The 25,622-nt window shown below is 47.6% G+C and overlaps 2 protein-coding genes across 3 annotated transcripts in view; one reads left to right on the top strand and one right to left on the bottom strand.

The window, feature by feature from the left end:
- The window catches only part of LOC135905585 (coiled-coil domain-containing protein 148-like), an 83,727-nt gene extending 71,623 nt beyond the window's left edge, over positions 1-12,104 (bottom strand). For both annotated transcript variants that reach the window (XM_070532428.1, XM_065436522.2), the window contains exons 1-2: positions 11,967-12,104; positions 5,110-5,399 (exon numbers count right to left, since the gene is read on the bottom strand). In XM_070532428.1, coding sequence (XP_070388529.1) covers positions 5,110-5,378 — 269 coding nt within the window. In that variant the 5' untranslated portion in view covers positions 5,379-5,399; positions 11,967-12,104. The remainder of the gene's footprint in view (positions 1-5,109; positions 5,400-11,966) is intronic.
- A 6,826-nt stretch (positions 12,105-18,930) lies between these two features.
- LOC135905621 (kelch-like protein 10) overlaps positions 18,931-25,622 on the top strand; it is a 52,424-nt gene continuing 45,732 nt past the window's right edge. Inside the window, exons 1-2 of the mRNA XM_065436577.2 lie at positions 18,931-19,267; positions 21,322-21,528. Coding sequence (XP_065292649.1) covers positions 18,950-19,267; positions 21,322-21,528 — 525 coding nt within the window. The 5' untranslated portion in view covers positions 18,931-18,949. The remainder of the gene's footprint in view (positions 19,268-21,321; positions 21,529-25,622) is intronic.

Below are 25,622 nucleotides of genomic sequence, written 5' to 3'. Positions count from 1 at the left end.
CAAAACTAATTTAAATACTGCAGCTGGAAACAGGCCGAACATAATAAAGTTTCCCTTTGGCAGCGCTCTAAGTGCATCATACTTCCCGTGACCACGAATTGTGAATTGTTTCATCAAGCGCAACATGTGTTATTGATAGTTATGCGGTGATTGCGCACCAATTTATACCGGTAATTAGTCCTATAACGTCGCGCACTGCTAGCTTAGCGAGCGTAAGCACGACATGTTGTAAAGCGAAGGTTTGTTTGTCTACAAGCGCGTAGTTTCGCCTGGGTCGGTCAGTCGGCCGCTGTTCGCTTTCTTGCAGGTTCGTAGTCTATAAAGCACAATCTGTACTCTTTGCAACACAGTAAAACCACAAGCATATTTTCCCCCCTTGATAAAGAAATTGGCGACCGAGGTGGTACTATTCTGGCTGAAACTCTCTGAGGTCGCGCATGTCCTTCAAGTGACCAATTTCTTGCGCAATCTGAAATTTAGAAGAAACAACGGGCGCCGCATTTCGGTCTAAGCACTCGTGGTGGTCATCGGTGGTCGCGCCCCGCGCATTGGTGGCGCAAGATCCAATTGGTGGTCAAAATTAATCCAGAGTCCTCCCACTACGGCGTACCTCATAGTGAAATCGTTGTTTTGGCACCGAAAACCCCAGAATACATTCATTCGTTGCGGTCGAACATGCGTGTCTTCCACAAGCTGTTTGATATGCTTTTCTTATTTGGACAACATCAGCCTCAATTTCTTTCTTTCTCGCGTGGTGTTTAGTTGTCGCACATGACTCTTGCGGGAAACATGGACAGATACACGAGCTAAGAAGTACTCTCTTCCAGTCGAATGACGACAAATACACATACACGGAGTGCCATAGGGTTCCTATTCATTGCCGACCGTGACCTGAGCAGCATGTTTCAAGGATTAATTAGGCCACAATTGCAAGTATGCTTTTAGGAGGAGAAAAGAGAAAAGAAGAAGGCAGGGAGGTTAGCCATAATAACGTCCGGTTGGCTACCCTACACCGAGGAATGGGAAAGGGGTAAGCAAAGATCACAGGGAGAGAGAGGAGGGAAAGAAAGAAGGAAATTGCGGCAAGTTCGCTGATGCGTGTGGTTTTACAGAAATTGCAATAATAGTCACAGGTGGTCGCACAGACCCGTCGCCCTTAAGAAACACAAAAGCGCCTTCACCGCTTTATAGGCCGACGGGCGATGGGGCCGGTGTTCCAGCAGCATCTGCACAGAAAGCGGCCGATTGTCCAGTTTTTGGAAAGCTTTGGCAAGTTCTTGTCTCTCTAGGACATATCTTGGACAGTGGCACAGCAGGTGGTCGATGTTTTCTTCGGTGCCACAGACCTCGCATGCTGCACTGTCAGTCACTCCAATTAATGCAGAGTATGCCTTTGTGAAGGCAACTCCTAACCAAAGGCGACAGAGAAGCGTAGCTCCACGTCGAGGAAGTCCGAGTGGAGGTCGGAGCTGCAGGGAGGCGTTTAGTCGATGTAGTCGTGTAAGTCGTAAGTTTTGCGAGTTCCACTCGGTCACTGTGAGGCTACGTGCCAGGTGTCGAAGCTGCCTTGCAGCGTCAGTCCTCGAAAGCGGAATCGGAACGCTGTGCTCTTCTTGATGAGCTGTGCGAGCAGCGTTATCAGTGGAATCATTGCCACTGATTCCACAGTGGTCAGGTACCCACTGAAAAACGATTTCGTGGCCTTTTTGTTGGACGTCATGGTGAAGTTTCACGACTTCGTATGTCAATTGGTCATGACATCCGTGTCGGAGAACTGACTGCGTGCACTGTAACGCCGGTTTTGAATCACAGAACACAGCCCATTTTCTGGGTATTTCCGAATCAATGAATTCCAGTGCTCGACACAGGGCCGTTAGCTCTGCCGCCGTTGAGATCGTGACATGCGATGTCTTGAACCGCATTGTCATTCCTCGCGTTGGTATAACCACGGCACCACCAGAACTGCACGACGTTGTCGATCCGTCGGTATAGATGTGCACGTGGTTGCTGTACTTTTCATGCAGAAGAAGTAAGCTCAGCTGTTTTAGAGCAGGGGCCGGTAGATCTGTCTTCTTCTGTAGTCCTGGAATCATTATCTCAACTTGTGGATGGCTCAAACACCACGGAGGAAACGCTGGCTTGGCCGCAGGTGTGTACCCTGAAGTAAACGACGCACGATGTGCACTGACAATACCGCTAAATGTTGAGCAGGGCCTTGCAGCAGTGAAGCTCGCCAAGTGGTGGGAAGGGGTCCTAGCATAATGCCTGAGATGCATACGCATTGTCTCAACGGTAATGTGTGTCGTGATCGGATAATCCTGCGCTAGGGCAATGGTTTCAGCCGTTGATGCACTGTGTGGTAAGCCAAAATATATCTGAAGGGCTTGGGCTTGACTACTCTGAATCGTACGCAGGTTAGTCTTGCAGGTGTTGGATATTGCAGGCAGGCTGTATCGCAGCATTCCAACGAACAACGCCATGTACAACATAGCGTGTATAGATACTCCCGAACTTTTTTCTGCAAGGAACCTGAACAGGTGACAGATAGCAGTCAGCCGCTTTTTCACGTAATTGACGGGCGGAGTCCAAGACAGGTCTCTGTCAATTACGGCTCCCAAGAATCTGTGACTTCTGCTGTATGGTATAAGTTGTCCGTTAATAGATACGCCGTAACCAGACATTGGCTTCCTCGTGAATGCCACCATTGCTCACTTTCCGCATGAAATTTCAAGTCCTTGTTCACGAAGGTAGCAAGATGTCATTGTGGCTGCCTTCTGAAGCCGAGCGCGAAGCTGAAGTCGTGTCACACCTGATGCCCAAATGCAGATGTCGTCTTTAAATGGAAATTCGTACGGTGCTTGGCAGGTTATAAACTAATCCACTGAGGGTGAGATTGAAAAAAGTCGGGCTAAGCACTCCGTCTTGAGGGACTCCTCGGCTACCGTAATGCTCGGATGTCGGGCCATTTTCTGTGTGCACGTAGAATGGTCTCCTCTGTAAGTAGTTGCACACCCACATATACATCTTACCACCAAGTCCGACAGCTTCTAACGTGCTAACGATGGCCTCATGGGTGGAATCATCATAAGCTCCTTTAACGTCTAGAAACAGAGCAGCAGATAGTCGCTTACAGGCCTTTTGGTGTTGCACAAATGTCATCAAGTCAACAACGCTGTCTGTTGACGAACGGCCCCGTCTGAATCCGGCCATAGCATGTGGATAGATTTCATAGTACTCTAAGTACCATTCGAGACGTGTTAAAATCATTCTTTCCATTGTTTTTCCGACACAGATGGCAAGCGCGATTAGACGGTATGAGGAAATATCCAAAGGCGACTTGCCAGCTTTGAGAAGTGGAATGAGGCGAGTTGACTTCCACTCTTGCGGAACCGTACCCGTCTGCAGGAGTCGTTGTACAAGAGCAAGAGTGCCTTACGAGCTTGGTCTCCTAGGTTCCACAGGGCACGGTATGTAATACCGCCAGGTCCTGGCGCTGAAGAACGTCTGCACAAAGTTAGCGCAGCTTCTAGTTCTTTCATAGAAAAAGGGCATTCCATGTGGGGATCACGTGAGAACAGTGGGTGGTCGAGCGTTCCCGTACCCGTTCCATCGGAATTTGCCTCGCCAGCAATCTTTCTGCAGAAAGATTGAGACAGAAAGAGTGCACACGCCAGCTAGCTCTTTGAGATGGTCTGCGCGACAGGTGACCGACACCTTCTATTCCCCTGGAGCAGAAACTTCTGCTTAGTAAAAGATAGGTTGAAGTGCTGTTCATCAAATTTTCTGTGTCGAATACCTAGACTAAACTATTATTTGCATCGATCTGGTCTGGTGCCCTCTTCCTTGTGCTCATACTCTGCTGAGAAGGAAACAATAGAACACTTTTTCCTGCCATGTCGTCGTTTTTCGTCATTAAGAAAACACTTTAGAAGGGAAATTTCATGCTGCTGGGATGTCAGAATTCCCGATATTCTGTCATTGGTAGCCTCTTCTCTGGGAAACTATCATACGTTTTTACCGCAGCTGCTGTGAGGTAAATCAGTGAATAAGGACGATTTTCGATGCTAAACTTTTATCTGACTTCATTCTTTTCAGGTATTTAAAACTTTTTTTTAGACTGGGATAATCTTTCTTATAGATCTCCTGATTCTTGACCGATCCCCCATAGTGGACATGAGCCACTTTTGGGGGCAAAAACAAACAAACAAACAAATATACCCACGACGGGAGAATGGTTAAGAACCCGGTTGTACATATCTGGCCAACGCCCACTAGCTTTTTCGGATATCGCTGCGTGCTGATAATCATTATGATTTCTACACTATGACACATGCTCACAACGGGGGATCGACCAAAAAGTGGCCGGTACATTTATTTTGAATAAGACTTGATGACATTAAGACCAATATAAAAGTTGTCACACTGCTTAGCACGGGTGCGCGAGATCACATGCATGGCGCGCCAAATTTACCGCAGAGACGCAGGAATCCAATTGGCAAGTCTATAGTACTTAATTAAGAGCTGCACGAGAGCTTCGCGTCACACAGATCGCAAAATGTGCGTTGGATAAGGATAATATGTCTTTTTTTCTCAGATACGTTGTGTAGTGAATTCTTTCGTTCTTCTTAGGAAATTACTTGGTCGAAATTACAAATTATAATTATCCAAAATTACCGAAGCGGTATCACTATAGCGAGGAAGGTGTGAATCAGCGTATCACGAAAATCCTGTAGTCCTTTCTTCTTGCTTATGCGAAATAAAATGACAGGCAAGTTCTTACCGATCTTCAAGGCAAACTGTGCTATAATGATGTGACCGAGCGCGGCCTTACCGAAAAGTGGAATTATTCTTGTGCTTTAATATTTGAGTCAAACAGTGTAGAAGATACTACGGAAGAGGAGCATCCTCGTGCCGCAGTAACAGCAGAGCCCCGCCGCCAGACAGACAGCTTCGACAAATGCGACCGATCGAAGCAGCGTGCGTTCACCTCGCAGTGTACATGAATGCGCCCGACGTGCGAAATTTTGACAAAAGGAACAACTTCGACGACAGCTTCCGTTAGTCGCGTGCCGCGCCGAATGCACAGCCGAAAGTTCGCGCACCACTCACCTTTCTTCGCTAAGATGTGCTGGCAAGCCGAGGAGTTGTGGGCTGTGACGCTCGGGGTGGCCGATGCAGGGCGGCAACTGACGTCCGCACCCGTGAGTGACACGCGCGCGTGTGAGCCAAGCCTGGCTCCTGGAACGGCGGTCCACGTTCAGATGGGCGCGCCTACGGCCTCTCTTCCCCTCACCTTTTTTCCCCGCCCGCCGGGTCGATAAGCTCATACCGTAACCACGCTCACCTCGACGCTGCCCGCCGAGTTTGACGCTGATCATTTGACCGCGTCGTCACACTCGCTGCGAAGAGGAGAGAAGGGGGAAATGGGGTTGGACAAAAACATAGAGAAGAAAGGAGCCTTATAAAGGGCGAGGGTGCTTATTAGAGGCACATTTATTCGGAGGAAGCATTCATTCAGAGGTTGGCTGTCAATCGTATCGTAGAATTTTTTCGGTAGCAATTAGGCGGGAGCTCGAGGCGCATTTGCGCCGCCGGCGATTGCGTCGGCGTTGTCGGGCTGTCGTGCTATTGAAGGCGCATGCGCGGCCCCTGCGTAGTGGTTAAGATGGCCACCAGAGGCGCGCAGCTCCAAAAGAGACGAAGCCAACTGAACGCACAGTCAGGCTGCGCTAAGTCGGCTCTGCCGGAGTCGGGCCAGCCGGCTGGCTTCCTCTACTCGGAGGAGCGTCGTGTGCACACACATTAGTGTTGCTGCCGAGCAATGCAGCCGAATTCACACACCCCCGCTGTGCATACAAAGGGAACGGACTGTAGACATCAGAGATAAACGTTTGCAATGCTTTCTTTGGATGCTGACAAATGCCGAGGATTTTAGTTCTTTCACATCTCGTACATCATCGAAGCGTTATGCATACAGCGTAGAATCTCGTACAATTAGCCGGTGTAACTGGGTGCGCTACTGCCTAAGGGAGCTCCACGCAGGGAGCCTCTGCCAGCATGGGAATCATGGTTAGTAAATGGATTTGCCTAAACTTCGTCCTTCTGGCTTTGAACGGCTTCAGACATTGCAAACTGATAATTTTCAGCAAAGTACTAGATTATCAATCATTAAATAACCACTAATAAGATTGTCCCACGGCAGCATTCGAACATACAACCTCCAGCACAGAAGCGCTACATTGAAACTATTACGCCACGGACCCGCGTACAAACGGAAACATTGCAATTTGCAGCAGTTATGCACGTTCGCAGAGTCTAATTGCCTTTTGCAGTTAAAAAAAAGTATTTTTTTGCTTTGACGTTTATGCCAATTGATGCTGATAAAGCGTGATAAACGAAGCCTCAAGAACGCGTGAAGCCACAAGCACGTAGATAAGACAAATTCATGTACCCATGGTCGCTTAACGATTGCAGCACCAGAGTACACTCTAGTAATTATTGTACGAAACTCTCTGACCAGCAGCACGGCAGGCAGCTCCTCATCACGCAAGCGTTCTGACACGCATTCAGCGTAACGATAAACCTTGCTAGGTTTTCTATCATACTTAGCAGCCCCCCCCCCCTACTGTACCCACTTCCTTCTCTAAAACATTAAGGGTATTCAGAGTGCAAAACTAACTAAATAACTAAATAACTTTGGTAGCCACAACTAGCGTTCAGAGGTACGTGATGCGAAGAATTGTTCTTTGGTAGTCGAATTGCTCACCAGCCGTGGTAATTTGCTCAAGCGAAACGTACACCGCAAGTGATGATGAAACGTTTATATAACACTGCATTCTTTGTGATGACGATTATGTACAATTTTACAATTTTCCATTGTTATATTGTTTACGTGTTGAATCATATATTGTACATCACTCGACGTAATTGCTAATTGTCCATCGGTTCACTGATTAGACCGTGTCTTGGCGGGTGGCATCATTGGTGGTTTCACTGGTCGATTCACCGGTTAGGTTGGCGCAATTGCAATTTGCGTTATTGCTGACGTCAATGCGCACTTGCAGAAGAATCCAGGGGCGCTATGCCTAAAATCCGAAAGCGGATTTCTCAAGCGGTACGCGATTGCATATCGTTTCTTTGGCGCTCTATCCGGGTTTGAAGATCACATTGGGCGCCGTCTGGCTGTTTGAAAACTGCTCTGCACTTCAAATGCAGTCCTATATATAGGTCACTATTTGAGACGCTGTGTTAGATGGTGCTGCCGTCGGGATCGGCCACCAAACGGTCAGATACCTGACCGGAAAAGCCGGTCTACTTTCGAGAAATACAGTTTGCGTTATTGAATGAATGAATGAATGATTGAATGAATGAATGAATGAATGAATGAATGAATGAATGAATGAATGAATGAATGAATGAATGAATGAATGAATGAACAGAACACTACGCTGTCATCTGCGTCTCGCTGTCCGCCTCACGGCCTGCAGTCTTTTCCTCCTTGATGCAAAGAATTGTAGTCACTGGCTGCGCTTTTTTTTGTGAAAATTATAGTTTAATGACCTTGAGTACGAAGAGTACTAAGGTCATCAGTTAACGCATGGCGGATGTGAGGTTTACCGGAAAACGTTTTCAGCGCAACAGTTATTAATTTTTCAGTGATAATGTGTCCAAGCGCAGCGTGCATGTCAGCGATATGCAACCGTATCAGAAAAGTTTTTGAACGGAAACGCCGCAACGTGGTGGCCTCTGCGAATGCCGCTGCTGAACGTCCATGCAGAGAGAGAGAGAGAAATAACTTTTATTTATATAGCCGGCAGATTCGTGGGGGGGCCAACCCCGCCTAGATGGCGGCCAGAAGCCCTTGAGCTCTAGCGGCATCCTCGGCCTGCTGGACAGCCAAAAGTTGGTCTTCGGGGGCCGAGCTGGACAACACGGTCTCCCACTGCTTCCGATCCTGAATTTTTCGGCCCTGTCGTGGCGCCCGAGGGCAGGCCCAGATAATGTGATCCAGGTCCGCCCTTTCTTGACAAAGTTTACAATTGGCCGAATATTGGTCTGGGTAATAATGATTGTAAGACACCGGGTTCGGATATGTATTTGTTTGAAGGAGGCGCCATGCCACCGCCTGCTGCTTATTAAGTGATGGGTGTGCGGGAGGAAAACGCACCCTTCCCAATCTGTAATGATTAGTAATATCCCTGTAGCCAACCATCCGGTCCCCTGTCAGCCCCAACCGCGGCGCCCCGGTGGCTCGGTTTGCGAGTCCTCGAGCCACGGTGTCGGCCGCCTCATTGCCGGGGAGAGAGGAGTGCGCAGGCGCCCAGATGATATGGACAACCCGCTCACCGCGAAAGTTTGCCAGGATACGTTGTGATTCCGGCGAGATGCGTCCCTTTGCGTAATTTAAAATGGCGGTTTTAGAATCACTGACTATTATCGTGGCCAGTGTGGAAGCCATTGCGAGAGCAATGGCCGATTCCTCAGCCACCTCGGCTCTGTTAGTTTTAATAGATCCGCTGACCTTACGCTCACCTTGCGAGTTCACTGCAACGATACACATATTCTGAGTAGTCGTGTACTCTGCCGCGTCGACGTACACCACGTCCTGAGAGCGTTGGAATCTCCTCTGTATAGCTCTTGCCCTTTCCTCCCGCCTTTCCCTGTGGTGTTCAGGATGCATGTTTTTGGGTAGCGGTGGGATAATAAGCTGCTTTCTTATGTCGTGGGGAATGTCTACTTTAGTGCCATACTGTGATGCGTATGTTACTCTAAGCTTGTTAAGTATGTGTCTGCCAGTAGGTGTTTGTGAGAGTCTTTCATATTGCGCTATCGTATGGGCTTCTATGAGTTCTTCGAGCGTGTTGTGGACACCTAAGGCTAGAAGCCTGTCATTTGATGTGTTTATCGGCAAACCTATGGCTTGTTTGAATGATCGTCTTATGATGCCGTCGATTTTTGTCTTTTCTGCTACTTGGAGATTTAGGTAAGGGGTTACATATACTATGCGGCTGATGACAAACGCCTGGACTAGACGTACCAGATTGTTCTCTTTCATCCCATAATGGCGATTAGCTATTCTCTTAATTAGCCTCAGTGTTTGTTGTGCGCTGTTTTCTAGTATTCTGATTGTTTCCCTGTTGTGACCGTTCGCTGATACGTGGAGTCCGAGGACTCTAATGCTGTCGACAATAGGTATTTGGGTGCCATTTACAAAAAGCGTGATGTTTGGTTTACCCGTAGAACTCTTACGGCCCCTGCGTGTCGGTCGGTATAGAAGTAATTCTGATTTTTGCGGCGAGCATCTCAATCCTTTATCCATAACATATTTCTCAACCTTATGTATGGCTGTTTGGAGGATTTCCTCAATCCGCCCATCACTTCCACCTGTTACCCAAAGGGTGATATCATCGGCGTACAGGCTATGCTGTAATCCTTCTATATTTTCTAGTTCTGCTGGCAGGCCAATCATAGCTACATTGAAAAGAAAGGGAGATAAGACTGAACCTTGTGGTGTGCCCCGGCTTCCGAGTTTTATCTCTTTGGATTTCACTTCACCGATTGTGATTTGCGCAACACGGTCAGAGAGAAAGTCTTTAACATACGCGTGGGTCCGTTGGCCCACTCCTAGGCCTTGTAAGTTTTCTAAAATAGCCCTGTGGGTGATATTATCAAAGGCCTTCGTAAGATCAAGACCAAGGATAGCTTTTGTATCTAGTGTTTGAGGTCCCGCGTCTATTATTTGGTGTTTTATTTGCAACATAATGTCTTGTGTAGACAGTTTTGGTCTAAACCCAATCATGGTGTGCGGGAAAAGGCCGTTATCTTCCATGTAATTAGTTAGACGTGTGAGGATGACGTGCTCCATGAGCTTGCCAGCACACGACGTTAACGATATAGGCCTGAGATTCTCAAGGTGAAGTTTCTTTCCCGGCTTTGGAATCATTATAACCCGAGCGGTTTTCCATTGTCGTGGAATATTACCCTGTTCCCAGCAGGTGTTAATATACCTGGTGAGGGCCGAGATAGATTCATCATCGAGATTTCTCAGGATCTTGTTGGTGATTCCATCCGGGCCTGGCGTGGATTTCGTGTTGAGCCTCATGAGTTCCGCTCGAACTTCAGCCTCGGTTATGGGGCTGTCAAGGTACGGGTTCTCCTTACCAGTATACGGATGTTGTTGTTCTTTGGTTGTATTTCCTACGTATAGCCTTTGTAGTTCCTGTAAAAGTTTTTCTTCCGTGCCTTTGTATCTGTGAATTATTTTGTACAGGCAGTGTCGTTGTGTGGACTTGCTGTTTTCCGGGTCTAAAAGATAACGCAGAAGATTCCAGGTTTTAGGTAGCCCTATCTGTCTTTCCATGGCGTTGCACGTGGCCTCCCAATTTTGACGGCTTAATCTATTCGCATAGTCCTCTATTTCCTTATTGAGCATGGCGATTTTCCTTCTCAGGTTTCTATTAAGTTTTTGCTGCTTCCAGCGTTTCTGCATGCTGCTTTTTGCCTCCCACATATGTAGGAGTTTGCTGTCCGCCTCCTCTATCCCTGCTTTTTCCGGAATAGTCTTAGTGGCTCGTATCACACTTTGATGAAGTTTTTTAATCCAAATATCGATGTCTTGTATGACCTCATCAGCTTCCTCCTCCCGGATTTTGCGGAAGAAGTCCCATTCGACAATTGTTATTTTCCTGCCTTTCTTTCGTGATGGGCCTGCGTGTACAGTTGTTGCTACAATGAAGTGATCACTACCCAGATTTTCTTGTGTGTTTATCCATTTTGCATCAGGTGTGTTCTTTGTAAAAGTTAGGTCTGGTGTGGTGTCATTGCTGACACTGTTACCCATTCTAGTGGGCGCCTGTGGATCCGTTACGAGAGTGAGACCCTCCTGCTGAGCGTCTAGCCATAGATTACGACCCTTGACGTTCTCCAAACGGTATCCCCAAGCCGCGTGGGGTGCATTAAAGTCCCCTACAATTACCATTGCATTTCTTTCTGCTAAATTTAAGGATTTACGAAAAAGCGGTCCGAATCTCACCTTGTGTCGAGGGCTACTGTATACATTTAAGATGAAAAGGCTTCCTTCTCCCTTGCGCGTGGGAATGATTTCAATCAGGACGTGGTCTACACCGGTCACGCCAGTGGTGTGTTCTATGACCGTAAGGTTTCTATGTACGAGAGTTGTAACAGACGCCTTCTCGTCGGAAGCACCGTATGCTTTGTAACCGGATAATTTAGCCAGTCCCCCCGTTTCTTGCAGGGCGATGACGTCTGGGGCCTCCTTGCTACTTAGGAACTGCTGTAGGTGCCCCCGTTTCCGGCGATACCCGCGACAGTTCCATTGCCATATTATGTATTTATTACGCGGAGCCATGTTTAATTGTTGGATTCTCCCCGGTGACTTTACTGGTTTCTGTCACTACGGGTCGATGATATGGTTTGGTGGTCGCTTTTACCGGTCCCACTCCCGCAGGCCTCAAGTCCTTTTGCGCGTTTTCAACGACTGTTAATCGGGTTTCAATGCCTTCTATTCTTTGTATAATTTCCACGAACTGTGCCTGTAACCCGGCGAATTGTTGTTGTAGCGTCTTTGTTAACTCCACAAACATTCCCTCTACTTGCTTTTCTAAGTGCGTTGAGACGCTGCTTTGCGCGTCTGACGCGTCTTCGGCTTTTCTTTTGTGGGGCGGCGTCCCTGTCATTTGCGCGAGAGCGGGCGTTGACTCGCGGCTAGGCGTCTGTGCCGTACTGGCGGTAGGCGTATGACTTGGCTCGCGTGTCCTATTCTGCTGAAGCCTAGCGTTTTCTTGCTTTAATTGTTGAATTTCCTCCCTCTGCTTAGCATTCTCACGAGTAATTTGCGCTAGCAATTTTCTAATTTGGATCATTTCCTGCTCCAGGGCGGACCCTTCTACATTAGGTGTTATATTAGACGGAGAAGCAGCGCCGGAGACCGTGTCTGCCCAGCTCACCTGCGTTTTGTTGCCGTCGGACCCGCCAGAGCCCTCCGGGGTTCCGTGTAGTGGTGATCCTCTCGATCTCGATTCAGACCTGGGCCGGGACCTGGACCGGGACTTGGAGTTGGACTGGCCGCCACCGCCTCCACCGGGGAGTCTTGGGAAGGAACTAGAGCGGCTCCTGTCGCGGTGTCTGCTGCCGTGGCTGTTGGTCCATGTCGATCCCTTGTGCGATTCGGTGCTACCCGACCGCTCCCTGGACCGACTTGGGCGATTGTCCACCATAGCTTTCTGCGGTGGTTGTTCATTCCGTTGTTGTTGGTGGTGTTGTTGTTGCTGTTGTTGTTTCCACTGCCTCTTTCTGAGAAGATATGGGGTCTTGAACCGTTCACGGCACTTTTTGTCTCCTGTGAAGTGTCCCTTCCCACACATGAAGCATCTTGGCTCGCACTGATGATCTTCGGGTGGATTGAGAGTTCCGCACCCGCGACATTTCTTGCTGTTCGGTGTCGGGCAAACATCCGCTCGGTGGCCGAGGCGGCCACATGTGGTACATGTCTCGTACTGCTTACGATATAGTAGGCATCGGTATTCAGCTCCGCGGTAGTACACGTAGTGTGGTACGTACGTACCTTCAAACACTATCACAACCGAATCGGTGCGTCCCATGCGTCTTGCGTGTAGTATAGTCGGGTTTCTGCAGTTCACCAGGCTTTTTTCAACGTCTTCAGACGTGTCGTATTCTGGTATACCGTGTATGACTCCCTTGGAGGTGTTCTCCGGCGCAGTAATGTAAGCGGCCGTACTGTAGGTGTTCGATCCAAGTTGGATTTCCCGTATCTTGCTGTAGCGTTTCGCATTCTCCAGTTTCGGTGTGCTCATGATCATGGTGTTTTGTCTTGGATTGATGCGTAGCGTATCTTCTCCGGCATTTTCTGGTGTCAATGCGGCTGCCAGCAGAACGCCATCCTTTATGTACGCAATACGTTGCTGCGCCATGTCGAGCCCACCTCTCGGGCGGATCACGACCTTGTAGTCATCCTCCGGTAGCTGCGGTTGCCTCGGGGCCATTGGTCGCTGTAGAATTCGTGCGTTCTTGGTTTTCCACGCCGTTGAAACCGGCGAGACTCCGATGTTCTTCAATCGTTCATCGAGGTCTGGGCGTCTCTTGGCGTTACTGCGGCGTTCGTGAGCCGCAATCCAGCCCTGGTCGTCATATTCTTCCGGGGAAATTGTCTCCCCTTCCACTTCTACGACGTCCATCCTCGCGTCTCGTGGCGAAGCGGGGGCCCGCCCGCACCCGAGTCAGGCGGCGTTCCCGCCGAAGTGGTGGGAACAGTGGCGTCGTAGACCCAGCTAGTTAGGGTTAGCCAGGCCGCCGGCGTGGCAGTGTATTAAAACTGCCTTTGTGGCTCAAAAAATCGCCCACCTCGGATAATCCCGATGTCTTCGTAGTCCGTCGACCTTCCTGTGTTAGGGGTGGTAGTTCTAGACTCGAGAACTGCCTTTTTCCGCCACAATCAGGGAAAGTTTTCGGAGCCCATGTGTAGCCCGTCTTGTCGGCTCGGCCCCCTAGCGGCGTCTCCCTCCATGCAGAGACTTTTTTTTTCTCTCTCGCTTGGGTTGCCTCGCGACATCACTTCAGTATGAAATATAATTATAAGCATGCAGGTGCATTCATGCAGATGCTGCAACAGTGACTTATAGAATGTGTTGTCCGTAATCCATCGTTCATAGTCTTCGGATTGGTCGCTGTTCAGTTTCACACGTCTAAGTAGACCTTCGCGAACTGTCTTCGTTTCAGGGCACGTCCAAGGAAGATGGCGGGCATACGCTACAGGCGCTGGAGCAAAGCACTTCGGATATTCACATGGTTGAACCTGAGAGAAAATGATGGTGGTTGTAAAGGCGGGAGCTGCCGGAAGTCTCCGGAGAGGGTATTTCTCCACCTGAGAAAATATTGTGGGGAAGGGAGGAGACACGCAGGGATGTCAATGGGCGCATGTCCCGTCGGAGGATAGATTTTCAGGCAACGAGAACAGAGCCGGGGGTCAACTGGAAGTGAAAGAGGAGGAGGTCACGGGTGTCGAGAAAGAGTGAGCAATGCGGTGCGCTAGGTCATTGCTGTGGTCATTACCATGTGTCTGCACCTACTGGACAGTAATGCTGACACGTGTAAAATTGGGAATTTTGTACACCTGCGCACAAATACGCAACGCTTTTCTTACTTGTTTCCGATGCTTAACTGCGCGGAGGCTTTTGGTGTAGATGTGGACCTCGTTGATGATAGGCAAGTTGGCGAGGGTTCCCATCGCATCGTGTATAACCTGGAGCTCAAACAATGACGGAATATGAAAAGTCTATTGCATAGTTGCAGGTAGTTAGGACCTCAGGGAGCGTTAGAGTGACTTTCTCCTCCTCTTGGATACACCTCCGCGTCCGTGCAGATAACACAGCGTCCCCTAAGTACGGTCATTTGAATTGTTGGAATCCATTGAATCTGTCGGTAGAACTTTGTCATCTTGTTAGTGGCTATTGGCGTATACCTCCACGGTGGAAGATTGCCCAAGGTCGTTGCCATGTATAATCTCCGCAGAAGTACGAATGAAACGCCGCGAGGATAGGTATGTGGTATCTTTCAAGCTCTTTTGCTTGCTGTCGCTGCTCAACTAGGGATACCGCATATCCGGAAATTATTGAGCCGGCGGAAAGAAAAGCCGTTATTTTCCTGCTTCTTTCAGGGAATTTTGGAAATTTCGAAAAATTGGAAGTCAAAGAAAATAATGATCTCATTATTCTTTTCCAAAAATAAAGCAGTAGTATCCTTAAATAGATGCCATTATAACGCAGATATCACGAAGACAATGCACTGAACACCTTGTCCTCTTCCAAGAAAAATTCCTAATCTGATAACGGAGAAAAAGTATTTCAATGTGTGAGTCACTCTTGCTGGACAAACACATTTGAATTAGAATCCAGCATGGAGGTTTGCACATTCAAATTTGATCGTGTAGACGAGTTCCCCAGCATGTTTATTTGTGAGCTTGTTGCGAAACTTGCTATGAATATTCCCAAACAAACACCAGTTTCGTTCCTAACTGGCAGATGGCGAATGCATCTGGAGCAGCTAGCCTAGAAGCTATACGTGTCAGCGGCTCATTGGTACAAATGCTTTGCCACCAGGTTGACTGTTCTACGTGCTTCGTGGTGTCCTTGACGCCACTACTGGACCAAAACCCCGAGTGCGCTAGGTTGAACGCTACGCTACCTTTTTTTTTTTCGAAACCAAACTGAAATCTTATATACAGTTGTCCCACGTAGTTTGTGTCATAATTTAAATATATGCCACTACCGAGTAGCTGGACAGAGGTGTTTGCCGTCGCTTGAAGCAAGTCACACTACTTTTGTATTTTGCGTAAATGTATAATTAGTTATAATTAATTAATTATATTCTCAAACATTATACTCATAGCAATATTGTCAATCGGAAAATTGTAGGCCTTCACAAAAAATTCCCGATCCATCTTTCCGTTCTCTACATGCTACATAAAAAAAATTTTGCAAGCCTGAAGAAAAGGGCGCGAATAGTGCCACGCGACAAGTCACACAGCATTTCTTCGTGTTTTGTGGGCTTTCTTCAACGTTGTTGCAAACATTGGCCATCTCTCAGAGCCTATAGCTATCCAATCCTCTGTCAAGCAAGGATCTTGTATGTCACTTGTCCTCTTTTCTCTTTACTTAGAGCCGCTGTGCTGGAGCATGCTTCAATCTGATAGTATTCATGCGGGCACAGCATGCTAAAACATGAAGTTAAATCACTAGCGTATGCAGATTATATTGCTTTTTTCTGCAAAGATGAGCCACACATTGAACAAATTGTAGGTACCGCGGGACGATTGCGTCTTGTTTGAGGCGCACAGATGAACTCTTCAAAATGCACAGGTCTGGTGGTTAGGGTCCTGGTGGTTTACGCTTACTCCGTTGACTGGAGTAGAGTGTTCTGTGGTGCCCCCCAAATACCTTGGTGTTCCATTAAATGCACAAAAGTTATGTGCACATTACTGAAAAGACAGAGTCCCTGCCCATGAACGTTATGTTAAATCCTTTGTACCTGACAACCTTTCAATTTTCGGTAAACCTGAAGCACGGGACACCTTCTGGCAACAAAACTTTTCTGTGTATTACAAGTTCTGCATTGCGCCAGATCGCACATTCAACGCGTCTTTGCGACCTTCATGTAGCCTTCAAGTTATCAAGCTATGAGAGGACATATTCTTTCCAGGCTGGTTAGTGCAGGTGGACTGGGCTTAGTATATCTGTATGTGTGGCAACTGGTGTATCTACTTCTTTTTCCGTGACTGTTTTCACCCTATAGCTCTAGCTTCCTTTGCAGGTCAACCTGAGAAATGTTTGACCTGACCTAGAGGTCTCATCAAATTTTATTGCGGTCGCAGTTATATGAACACTCCAGGCGCGTTTTTGCCGTTGCCATCGCCGTGATGTTCCGTATAAAGTCCAAGGGCGATAACACCGTGGCCGCGCGCCTTACGCTTATGTGCGAATGACAGCGTGCGAAGGGAGATGGCGATCGCGGCTAAATGTCGCCCGTGCGAATGGGACGGAAGCGGAGAGAAGAAGCGCGCCATCTTCCGCGGCGGGCGAGGCACCCAACATTGCGAAGCACCGCGAGGAGGGAAGAGAGGAAGGTGGGCGGCGTTCTACTCCGGCTGCAATTGCACGTGTAGCGGCTTAGCGCGGTCGCGCGGCCGCATCTTTAGAACGATTTGCGTTGCAAGCAGAGTCGAGCTGCGTCGGCGGATTGTAGCTTTGTGCGTGCTGTGTGTTTCTCGGTGAGAGTGAGCGCTGAAGCGACGCACAGCAGGAAGGCCACTTCGCTTTCTGCTGCTGCCACGCTTGCTCACACCAACCTTTCGGCAGCGAGTGTCTGCATTCATCGAGTGTGATATGTTCATGTTTCCTTTGCGCGCTGAAACCACGCTTGTTAGTTTAGTTAGCAAGCGAATGTTTGCAAGTTGATACGGCCAACAAAAGTGCTATGATCACTTCGTATGGCTGTAGGCTAATTTTCGGTTGCAGTAGGTGCTTCGCCTTTCTGGCGAAACTGACACTTTTTCATTGAGACCACGTCTTTGGGGTTTTACGCGTCAAGTGCATTTCTAGGTTTGTTTTCTAGCACTTACATTTTCAGATGAATATTTGTACTATGTATCACGAAAAAAAGCGTTTACAAAGATTTAACATCTATGCTTTTTTCGCCACCATATCACCGCACAATATGATTTGGCGCGCCAGGACATGATGTACTATCTCGTGTGCGTAAAATGCGTCTGACTCCACCTACTAAAAAAAATGTTATTTCGTAAATTACATTGTGAAACCTTGCTTGTCAGAATTTGGATACGCACAAGCGTCATTTTCGTGACGTCCAATAATTGTCGCTTGTGCTAGGTGCCTAAAATAATCGAACATGGTTTTATAGGCTGCAACGGTGCCATTTGATTTTCACAAATATTATGATTTAAATCACCATTCGGTGTGATATCTGGTGCCAACTAGTTCTGACGACGTACTCTTTGACATGCTACTAGTCATTGGAACGCATATAACCTGGGGAAAGCACGCATGTTGCATTGCCGAACCTGTTTTTTCATTAGCTACTGATTTCATTCAAATAATTGTTCATATGAAATATTCATGGGAAGAAATTGTATTTAGTCCGCATTGGTTTTCTGTATTGATAAGTTGCTTCACCACCTTACCAGCATTTTAGTGTTTCTAGTGAAGATTGCTGTATTAAATTCTGGCATTTTACGTGCCATAACTACGATTTGATTATGAGGGACGCCGTAGTACGGTACTCTGGATTAATTTTGACCACCAGGGGATCTTTAACGTGCCCCTAATGCACGGGACACAGGCGTTTTTGCATTTCGCCTCCAACAAAATGCGTTCGCCGCGGCCGGGATTCGATTCCGCGACCTCGTGCTTAGCAGAGCAACACAATAGCTGCTAACCCGCCGTGCTTGCTCAGTGGCTATGGTGTTGGACTGCTGAGCACGAGGTCGCGGGATCGAATCCCGGCCACGGCGGCCGCATTTCGATGGGGGCGAAATGCGAAAACACCCGTGTGCTTAGATTTAGGTGCACGTTAAAGAACCCCAGGTGGTCAAAATTTCCGGAGTCCTCCACTACGGCGTGCCTCATAATCAGAAAGTGGTTTTGGCACGTAAAACCCCAAATATTATTATTATTACAATAGCTGCTAAACTACCGCGGCCGGTATGTGAAGATTGTCGCATCACTGAGACGTATAAGGACGGAAAGAAAACAACATGGGCAGGAGAGACGATGGGCAGCGCGACCTGAGTAGCGCGTTTCGAGAATGAAGAGAAATTCTATGGTGCTCCACGCATGTATCTTCGTCGCGGTGCAGCTAGAAGAGCTTTCTAGCCGATGTATCCGTTTGTTTCCGACAGCACTCATGCATGCTGGATATAAATACCACGAAAAAAAAATCGCGGCCTAATGGTTAGAGCGCGGGGATGCTGCGCCTAGGGGACGAGGTTCGGATCGTACTGCCGAGCGCGAATCTCTCTCTCTCTCACTTAATAGTGTGCAAGAATCTAGTCGGTGAAAAGCCGACCAGCCAACTGACCGACCGCCCTAGGCGAAAGCACAGGATGGGTGGCAAAGAAAGCTTCGCTTTAAAACTGTTTGTTAACTAGGTAATCTCGTGTCCTAGACTGTAAGGCAAGTCCTAACCGTAAGCGACAAGAAACTTGACTCTAACAGAATAATTATATATTCAGCTTGTAGCCCATAATCGACTATATATCTCAGAAGATCGAGGCACATGGGAGCAGCTTTGAGCCATTGTTGGGGAAACAAGGACAAGGGCTGCCCCTTTCTGTCTGCTTCTAAAGTGTTTCGTTTTCTTCCTGCAAGCTGTAAATCCATAAAGATACCGACGCTTCACCATGAGCGCTACCGGGGCCAGCACCACTGTCATCGCCGCCGACGTTCAGCGGTGCGAGCCCGAGTGGCGGTCCAACCCTGGGGTTCGCGGGTGTGCAAGGGCGATGTCCTCGGGCTGGGGTCCTTTCGTGCTGCCCGGAACAGAGGACTGCGTGTTGCGCACCGAGGACGGTGGCGCATTCCGGGCACACAGGGCCCTTCTGTGCGCGGCCAGCCCCTACTTCCGAGGCCTGCTACGTGGCGGCCATACTGACGTGCTGATGGGAGGAGTCAAGGGATCGGTGCTCAATGCCTTGCTCGCCCACGTATACACGGATCAGGTGTTGACACTTTGTTTCTCGAGCTGGATCGCTCATAAAATATGTGGGGGAAGAGGATTGCGAAAGAAGGGGAGCTCTTTGAAGACCAGCGAATGCAATCATGTGCAGAATTGAACAGAGCGCATAAATTTTGCTCTTACGTGGACAAAGGAATCATGCATGGGAGTTAGCATCGCCACTGATAAGTTGCATGTAAAAACGGAAAGCGATAAAAATGGAGAACCGCCAAAATAGGGCAAGAAATAACGCTGCAAGCGCATTTAAAGTCGCAGAAAAAGAAAGAAACGAATGTAAGTTTAGTGAAATTACCACAAAATCGGCCTTGATGAAAAAAAAAAAGCACGCTGCAGCAGCGGCAGGGAAGATAATAGAAATTCCTACATAAGAAGTAACTGAACACAATGAACATGAAGAACGCTACCCGATATTTAAGTTGGTTTCAGGTGCATGTTAACCCTTGCGATGGCCGCATTCGTTTTTTTACATCATGCATCAGTGGCACATGCCGCCTCTTTTACAACTTGCTCAAATGCGATGCGCTCGGCAGCGCGCTGCCCTGGAGGCAATGCCTGCGCACTGAGCTCGTTGTGAAGAACTATCACCGATGCGCGAGAGCGCGTAGACACGTCATATATTATATTTCGTGGACTTTATTTTAAACGCGTCAAAATGAGTCAGGAAATGAATAGCGCGCCGCAAACATTTTAAACTGATGTGTTCGAATGTGCTTTAACCTGTATAGTGTAGACATGTCTTCGATAAATGTAATATTATGAAAGTTAGTCACACAATGATTTTAAACAAATTAATTAGCAAGACCACAGCACGCATTTGTTTCAACGGCATAGAAGGTCGTGCTCTTTTCTTTTATTACAGAGTCTGGGATACCAATACATTCAGAAAATATCTCGAAAACAACCTTCCTTTGTGAGTCGGCACTTGCTCTGTCTCTTAACGCGTAAGCATTCGTTGGCGAGCTCCCCAGCCCTGTGACGCGGGAAGTGTAATGCCTTTTATCTGCACAAAAATGCGTGATTTGCAACAAAAAAAAACACACATAATCATTGTGATAGTGCAAGTGTACATGAGTGCTAGCTTTTAAGCAATAAGGAACCATTTAAAGCAAAACAATATAACAAGAATACCGATAGAGATACATAGGGCTCCTTAGAATATGCATGGGGAAGCTTATGGTAAGGGTGGGCCAAGTGAAATTTGTGGCTAGGCCAACTAAAATTTAGAGGTGGGCCAACTTAAATTTGAGGGTGGGCCAACTTGAAGTTTGTCTGCTGGCCAACTTGAGATATTCGGGTGGGTCCTTCGAGTTATCAACACCTGGCGGGCAAGAGTGCGCGTTGAGACGGTTGGCGCGTTTTCATTGGGACTTGCCAAGGCGCAGTCAGAAGGCAGGCGAAAGCTTGCGTGGACGAGGAACGCGCGCAAAACATAGGCTTGCGAGAGCGACAGCGAGTGTGGCATGGCATCGCGGCAATGCACTCTCCCCACACGCAACGCCTCCCGCGCTACTGCGGCAGGTGATGCTCCCTTTCGGCCACTCTCCTCCGTTGAGGTGTGCTCGCGCCCGTCGTTCCGGCTCAATTGGTACGATCGCATTGAAGAGGCCGGATGCGGCGGGAAAACCTGACAATTGTCTACTAAAGCCTAAGCATTCTTTGCCACGTGAAAGGCCATGGGTAGACGTGCGTAAACTAGGAAAAGCAAGTAAGCAAAAAACAAAGTTACAGCTGAGCGAGACAATGCTTACGCATTAGTCGACAATTCTCATTTCTGTAGCTTTTTTTTAAAGTCCTTTGTTCTTGTCGCAGTCACCTGTCCTTAACCGTTTACATCTATTTGCGAACTGCTTTCGCCAGTTGGCGCTGCATCGCGACAAAAAACAAAATTAAAAAAATAAAAATAAAGAAAGAAAAAGCATGGTTCAAGTGTGTCTGAATGCCTTAGCGATAGTCAAGAAGTCCGCGGTGACCAAAGATGTTGAAAAAAAAATGCCTTAACTCAGTTCCACGCCGCGGCGATGTGCGATTTCTGCGCAGCTATGCGTTACAACCGATAACGTGCTGGAGGTGATGGAGGCTGCCGACATGCTGCTGCTAGAGCACTGCCTAGAGGAATGCATGGAAATGGTGCAGCAAAACGTTCAAATCGGGAACTGCCTTAGCCTGGCCGTGGTCAGCGGGCAGTACTACTGGCAAGCTTTCCGCGACTACCTGCTGGGATACATACTCGAACACTTCGATGAGGTGAGCAGCAGAGCGAAAGTACTTTCACCAATCATCGGCTTTCTCACAATTTTTTTTTCTTCAGCTGAGGTATTGTCGCGTTGCAGTGAAGGTGTCGCCAAGGTGTTGCATCGCAGTAACGATGTAGAATAAAAAATACAATTAATGGAACTGCCAAAAGCACAATTCTTTATTGAGCGAACTTGTGCCCAGCAAAACAAGCAACACTGAAAGTCCAGCGATAGCGGCGAGTACTGTCCCGAGTCGTCGAAAGCTGATTTACGGGACAAGTGCGCCGAGCCTTTACACGTGACTCATCGTACATTCCAGCGTGATCGATGGCGCTCGCGCGTATTTCAGAATGGCGTTGCTATGCGCACTAAGGAATGCGCCACTCCTAGAAATGGCAGAGGGCCCGACGCACATCCTGCGTAAGGCTTGTCATTGCATCCGTACAGTAGTGTGCCTATCGAAACGCACACTCACGGGATTTTCGAGTCTACGTTAAACCTTTACAATTCGCATACCCAATCCGGGAGCTTATGTAATGCTTCGTTCTAACCGAATTATCCGGAGCTTGTGTTTACCCTAACATAACCTTATTCAACATAACCTAACGTTGCACCAACCTTAATTTCCATGTCACCACGCGAAAAACAAAGGTACCCGAGTGAGAGAATCGCCATCTTCTAGAGGGCGCTGCATCATCGTGAAGATATCTGCCCCGAAGTTGATTTAGTCACCATTGGCCTCCTTGAAGCCCTTGGGTTCAGCGAAAGCAGGGGGAAAGTAAACATGTCCGCATAAAGATTAGTAAGAGGCGAGTGGAAGATTGGTGGAAGAAAAGTAGCAAAACGACAAAAACCGGAGTCGTACAAAAACAAAGTTCACAATGGTGGGTCAGAAAATTTGGTTATGGGAATTCATCGTGGGTTTATTTCTTCTGTTTTTCTTTTTTCAACCTAGGTAGGGCATTAGCTCGCATAATAGCAAGAACCTCGTGGCGCGACTCACCGCCCTGTTCCAAAGGGGACGCTCACAACATTCATCCATCCATCCAACCATCCATCCAGCCATTTGCGGCAGGGGCGCGCTCCGTGGAGCGCATAGCATGATTCAGTTCAGAAATATACGCCACCGCTCATGCCGTGCACACAACTTTAGCTATGACTCCTTCGCGGTAGAATCAATGACAGCATGCTCGAAATTTCAGATACGGGTAGCAGCATCTTGCGCGAAGCGATAACATTTAAACATCGTCCTATGAAACGTTGGCACCTTTTGTGGCGCATTTTCATGCCCTTCTTTTACTTAATGCTGCATGGCCCGCAATTCTGGGTAAGGATCGGCGCGCTGCATGTTATCAGAGTGGCACAGCATAATCGACATGACAGCAGTGAGCGCTAAGCTTTCCAGAAAGGAAATGCCAGAAGACGCATGATGATCATTGTTTCAGGACAAGATACACCTAGAAGTGGGTAAACTTTTTTTTTCGGTGAGTTTAGTTAGACGAGCGGGGGCGCAAAAAATTGTTAGCGAAAATAATAAGCAGTGTATGTGGATGAATATGTAGCAAAAGAAAATTGTGAAAATTATATTTTTGTGTAGTACCTGTAAATTAAGTTGTATGGGTAAATATACCGCAAGTAAGGGCAAGTAATCTATAGACTTTTTAACGCGATAGCGTTCCATGAGTGAAAATTTCCGTATATATTTAGGTATATGTATGTGCCATGCTTTGCTTTCTGACATGCGGTATATGCGGGTTATATGGCCGCGCCATTGTGTCACTAAATCTGCTCATAAAATTATTCCTCTGAATTTTGAGAATGGCAGCCCACAAACAAATGCCATGAAACAAAACACCGAAAGCGCATGCCTTTTGTGTAAATTCTTCTCAGACTGAAATATGAAACGTGCGATACAATAACAGGTACCTGAAAATTATGTAGTTCTTTTGGTGCGGCTGTTCATTACCTCCACAATCAGCCCATGAAAAAGGTGGCGTTTCTACCAGAAAACTCGCCTTCGTGCATAGGTTTCTCCACCAGCTTTGACCGCTACACATTAGGGTTAGGTAAGCTGCAGTTACCAGGAAGCGTGAGAAGCAGTCAGGTATCTTTGAATGCTATCGCGTTCAAATCTTAAAGGCGAAGTTTAAGCGTCCGCCAAGTTTTTGTTCTTGTTTTTTTTTTTGGAGGCGCCTCGGTGCTGCCATCTGGGGCACTTCACGAAGTCACTACTTTTTTTTTTTACTTCTACAACAAAATGCATGGCCAATGAACTTCTGTTTGCGAAAATGGCAGTATGAATTCTTTTGGTGTTTGATGATAATTTTCGACCGACATCATTACACGCGAATATAAGAAATTCGTCCAACAGTCCAAAATGACGGTGCCTATAAATGGAAAATAAAGTGTTCTTCTAGAAAGATCGCAGTAATGATGAATCATATCTCCCGGAGCATGGATGAAATGATCGGTGACGACATTGCTTTCCTTTCACGGACCTCCCCAGCCTAGCGGAAAGGTGATGGCATCTAAATGTAATTATACGCTCGACAAGTGCCACGCAAAGAAGGCGAGGGAAGTAGCCTGAAGGTAAAAAAATTTAATTGAGCTGAATTGTATGTACTCCCCAAAGAACTGCGAAGTTGACCTGGGAAAATAATTACGGCAGCGCTCATCTCACAATGACTGTCGATGATAATGCGATTAGCATTATAGCAATGTGTCAACATACGGTATTGCTGAATTCACGTTTATTTAACCTTTCATAACGACGATGGAAAGATCACGACGCGACCACTGGAACGAGCGCATATATAGTGGCCCAAGCTGGCAGACGAATCGAGCCGGGTGGGCAGAAGATAGATAGATAGATAGATAGATAGATAGATAGATAGATAGATAGATAGATAGATAGATAGATAGATAGATAGATAGATAGATAGATAGATAGATAGATAGATAGATAGATAGATAGATAGATAGATAGATAGATAGATAGATAGATAGATAGATAGATAGATAGATAGATAGATAGACGACGGAAGGATGCACGGACGGACGGATGGATGGGCGGGCTAAACGGCTTATGTAGGTAAAGAATGCTAATCGCAGTAAAAGCTATATCTACAGCTTGAATAGAACCTGGCGACCTGATAGAGAGCGCAGGATCGAACGGGATAAGCGTAAGCAGGCATCAATACTTATCTCTACAGTGCAGATTGTAGCAGAAACGAGTGCGTACGTATACAGGTTGCCTCTCGTCACTTGAGTGACGAGAGACAACCTGTATCAACCGTCACTTCAGTACTGAACGTGCAGTGTTGGAAATAGCCTAGAGTAACTGAGGCTATTTTTTGTATCTGCTATAACTAATTGTTTAAAGACATTAAGGTACACAACTTTTTACTTAGTGGCTTAAGACCGTATGTGTGATACGCAAAGTTGTAGAGTACCTTTAGAAACCGCGTAATAAATTGTTATCTGCAGTGTCTCGCGTAGTTCCTTATTTTTCTGCGTGCCAAAGGAAGCCCGCGAATACAAAAAAAAAACACGTGATGGGGCGCTTGCGCACTGCTTTAACCCCTTAAACTTCGTAAAGTAGCGACACTCTCTTCCTCCGCCTTCACTCCTCGTTTCTCCTCTCTTTCACACTCCCTCCTCGACCGTGGCGCCGCCTACACTGCTCCAGCGTAGCAACGGCGCCAACATGCACACCTCGCCACTCCGTAGACGCTTCTCGAGCAAAAATGGCGCTGATGCACGGCGCGAGGGCCCACGTGATGCTATTAGGCCGATGGGGAACCAGCGCTGGAGTTTTCACTTCACCTACAGCGCCGCCCTGGCGGTTAGAACGTTCACAACTCAGCTGCTCCTGCGGACGAAAATTGCTACTGGTAGTGGCGTTGCGTGCGCTGAAAGTCGAAGGAAAACAAAAGGACGCCGACGGTACTGTTGTGTATACAAATGCCACAACTACGTCGGGATGAGGGAGGATGTATCCTTCGGCGTCTTTCCATCTAAACCCTAAGAACAAGAACGGAGGCGGCGTTGGATACAGGCAGTCAGGCGAGCGGAGTAAGTTCCTGTCTTGTCGCCCTGTCAAGC

This window comes from Dermacentor albipictus, chromosome 1, assembly GCF_038994185.2.
Source record: "Dermacentor albipictus isolate Rhodes 1998 colony chromosome 1, USDA_Dalb.pri_finalv2, whole genome shotgun sequence".
Classification (NCBI taxonomy): Eukaryota; Metazoa; Arthropoda; class Arachnida; order Ixodida; family Ixodidae; genus Dermacentor; species Dermacentor albipictus.
This window is presented reverse-complemented; position numbering and strand designations above follow the sequence as displayed.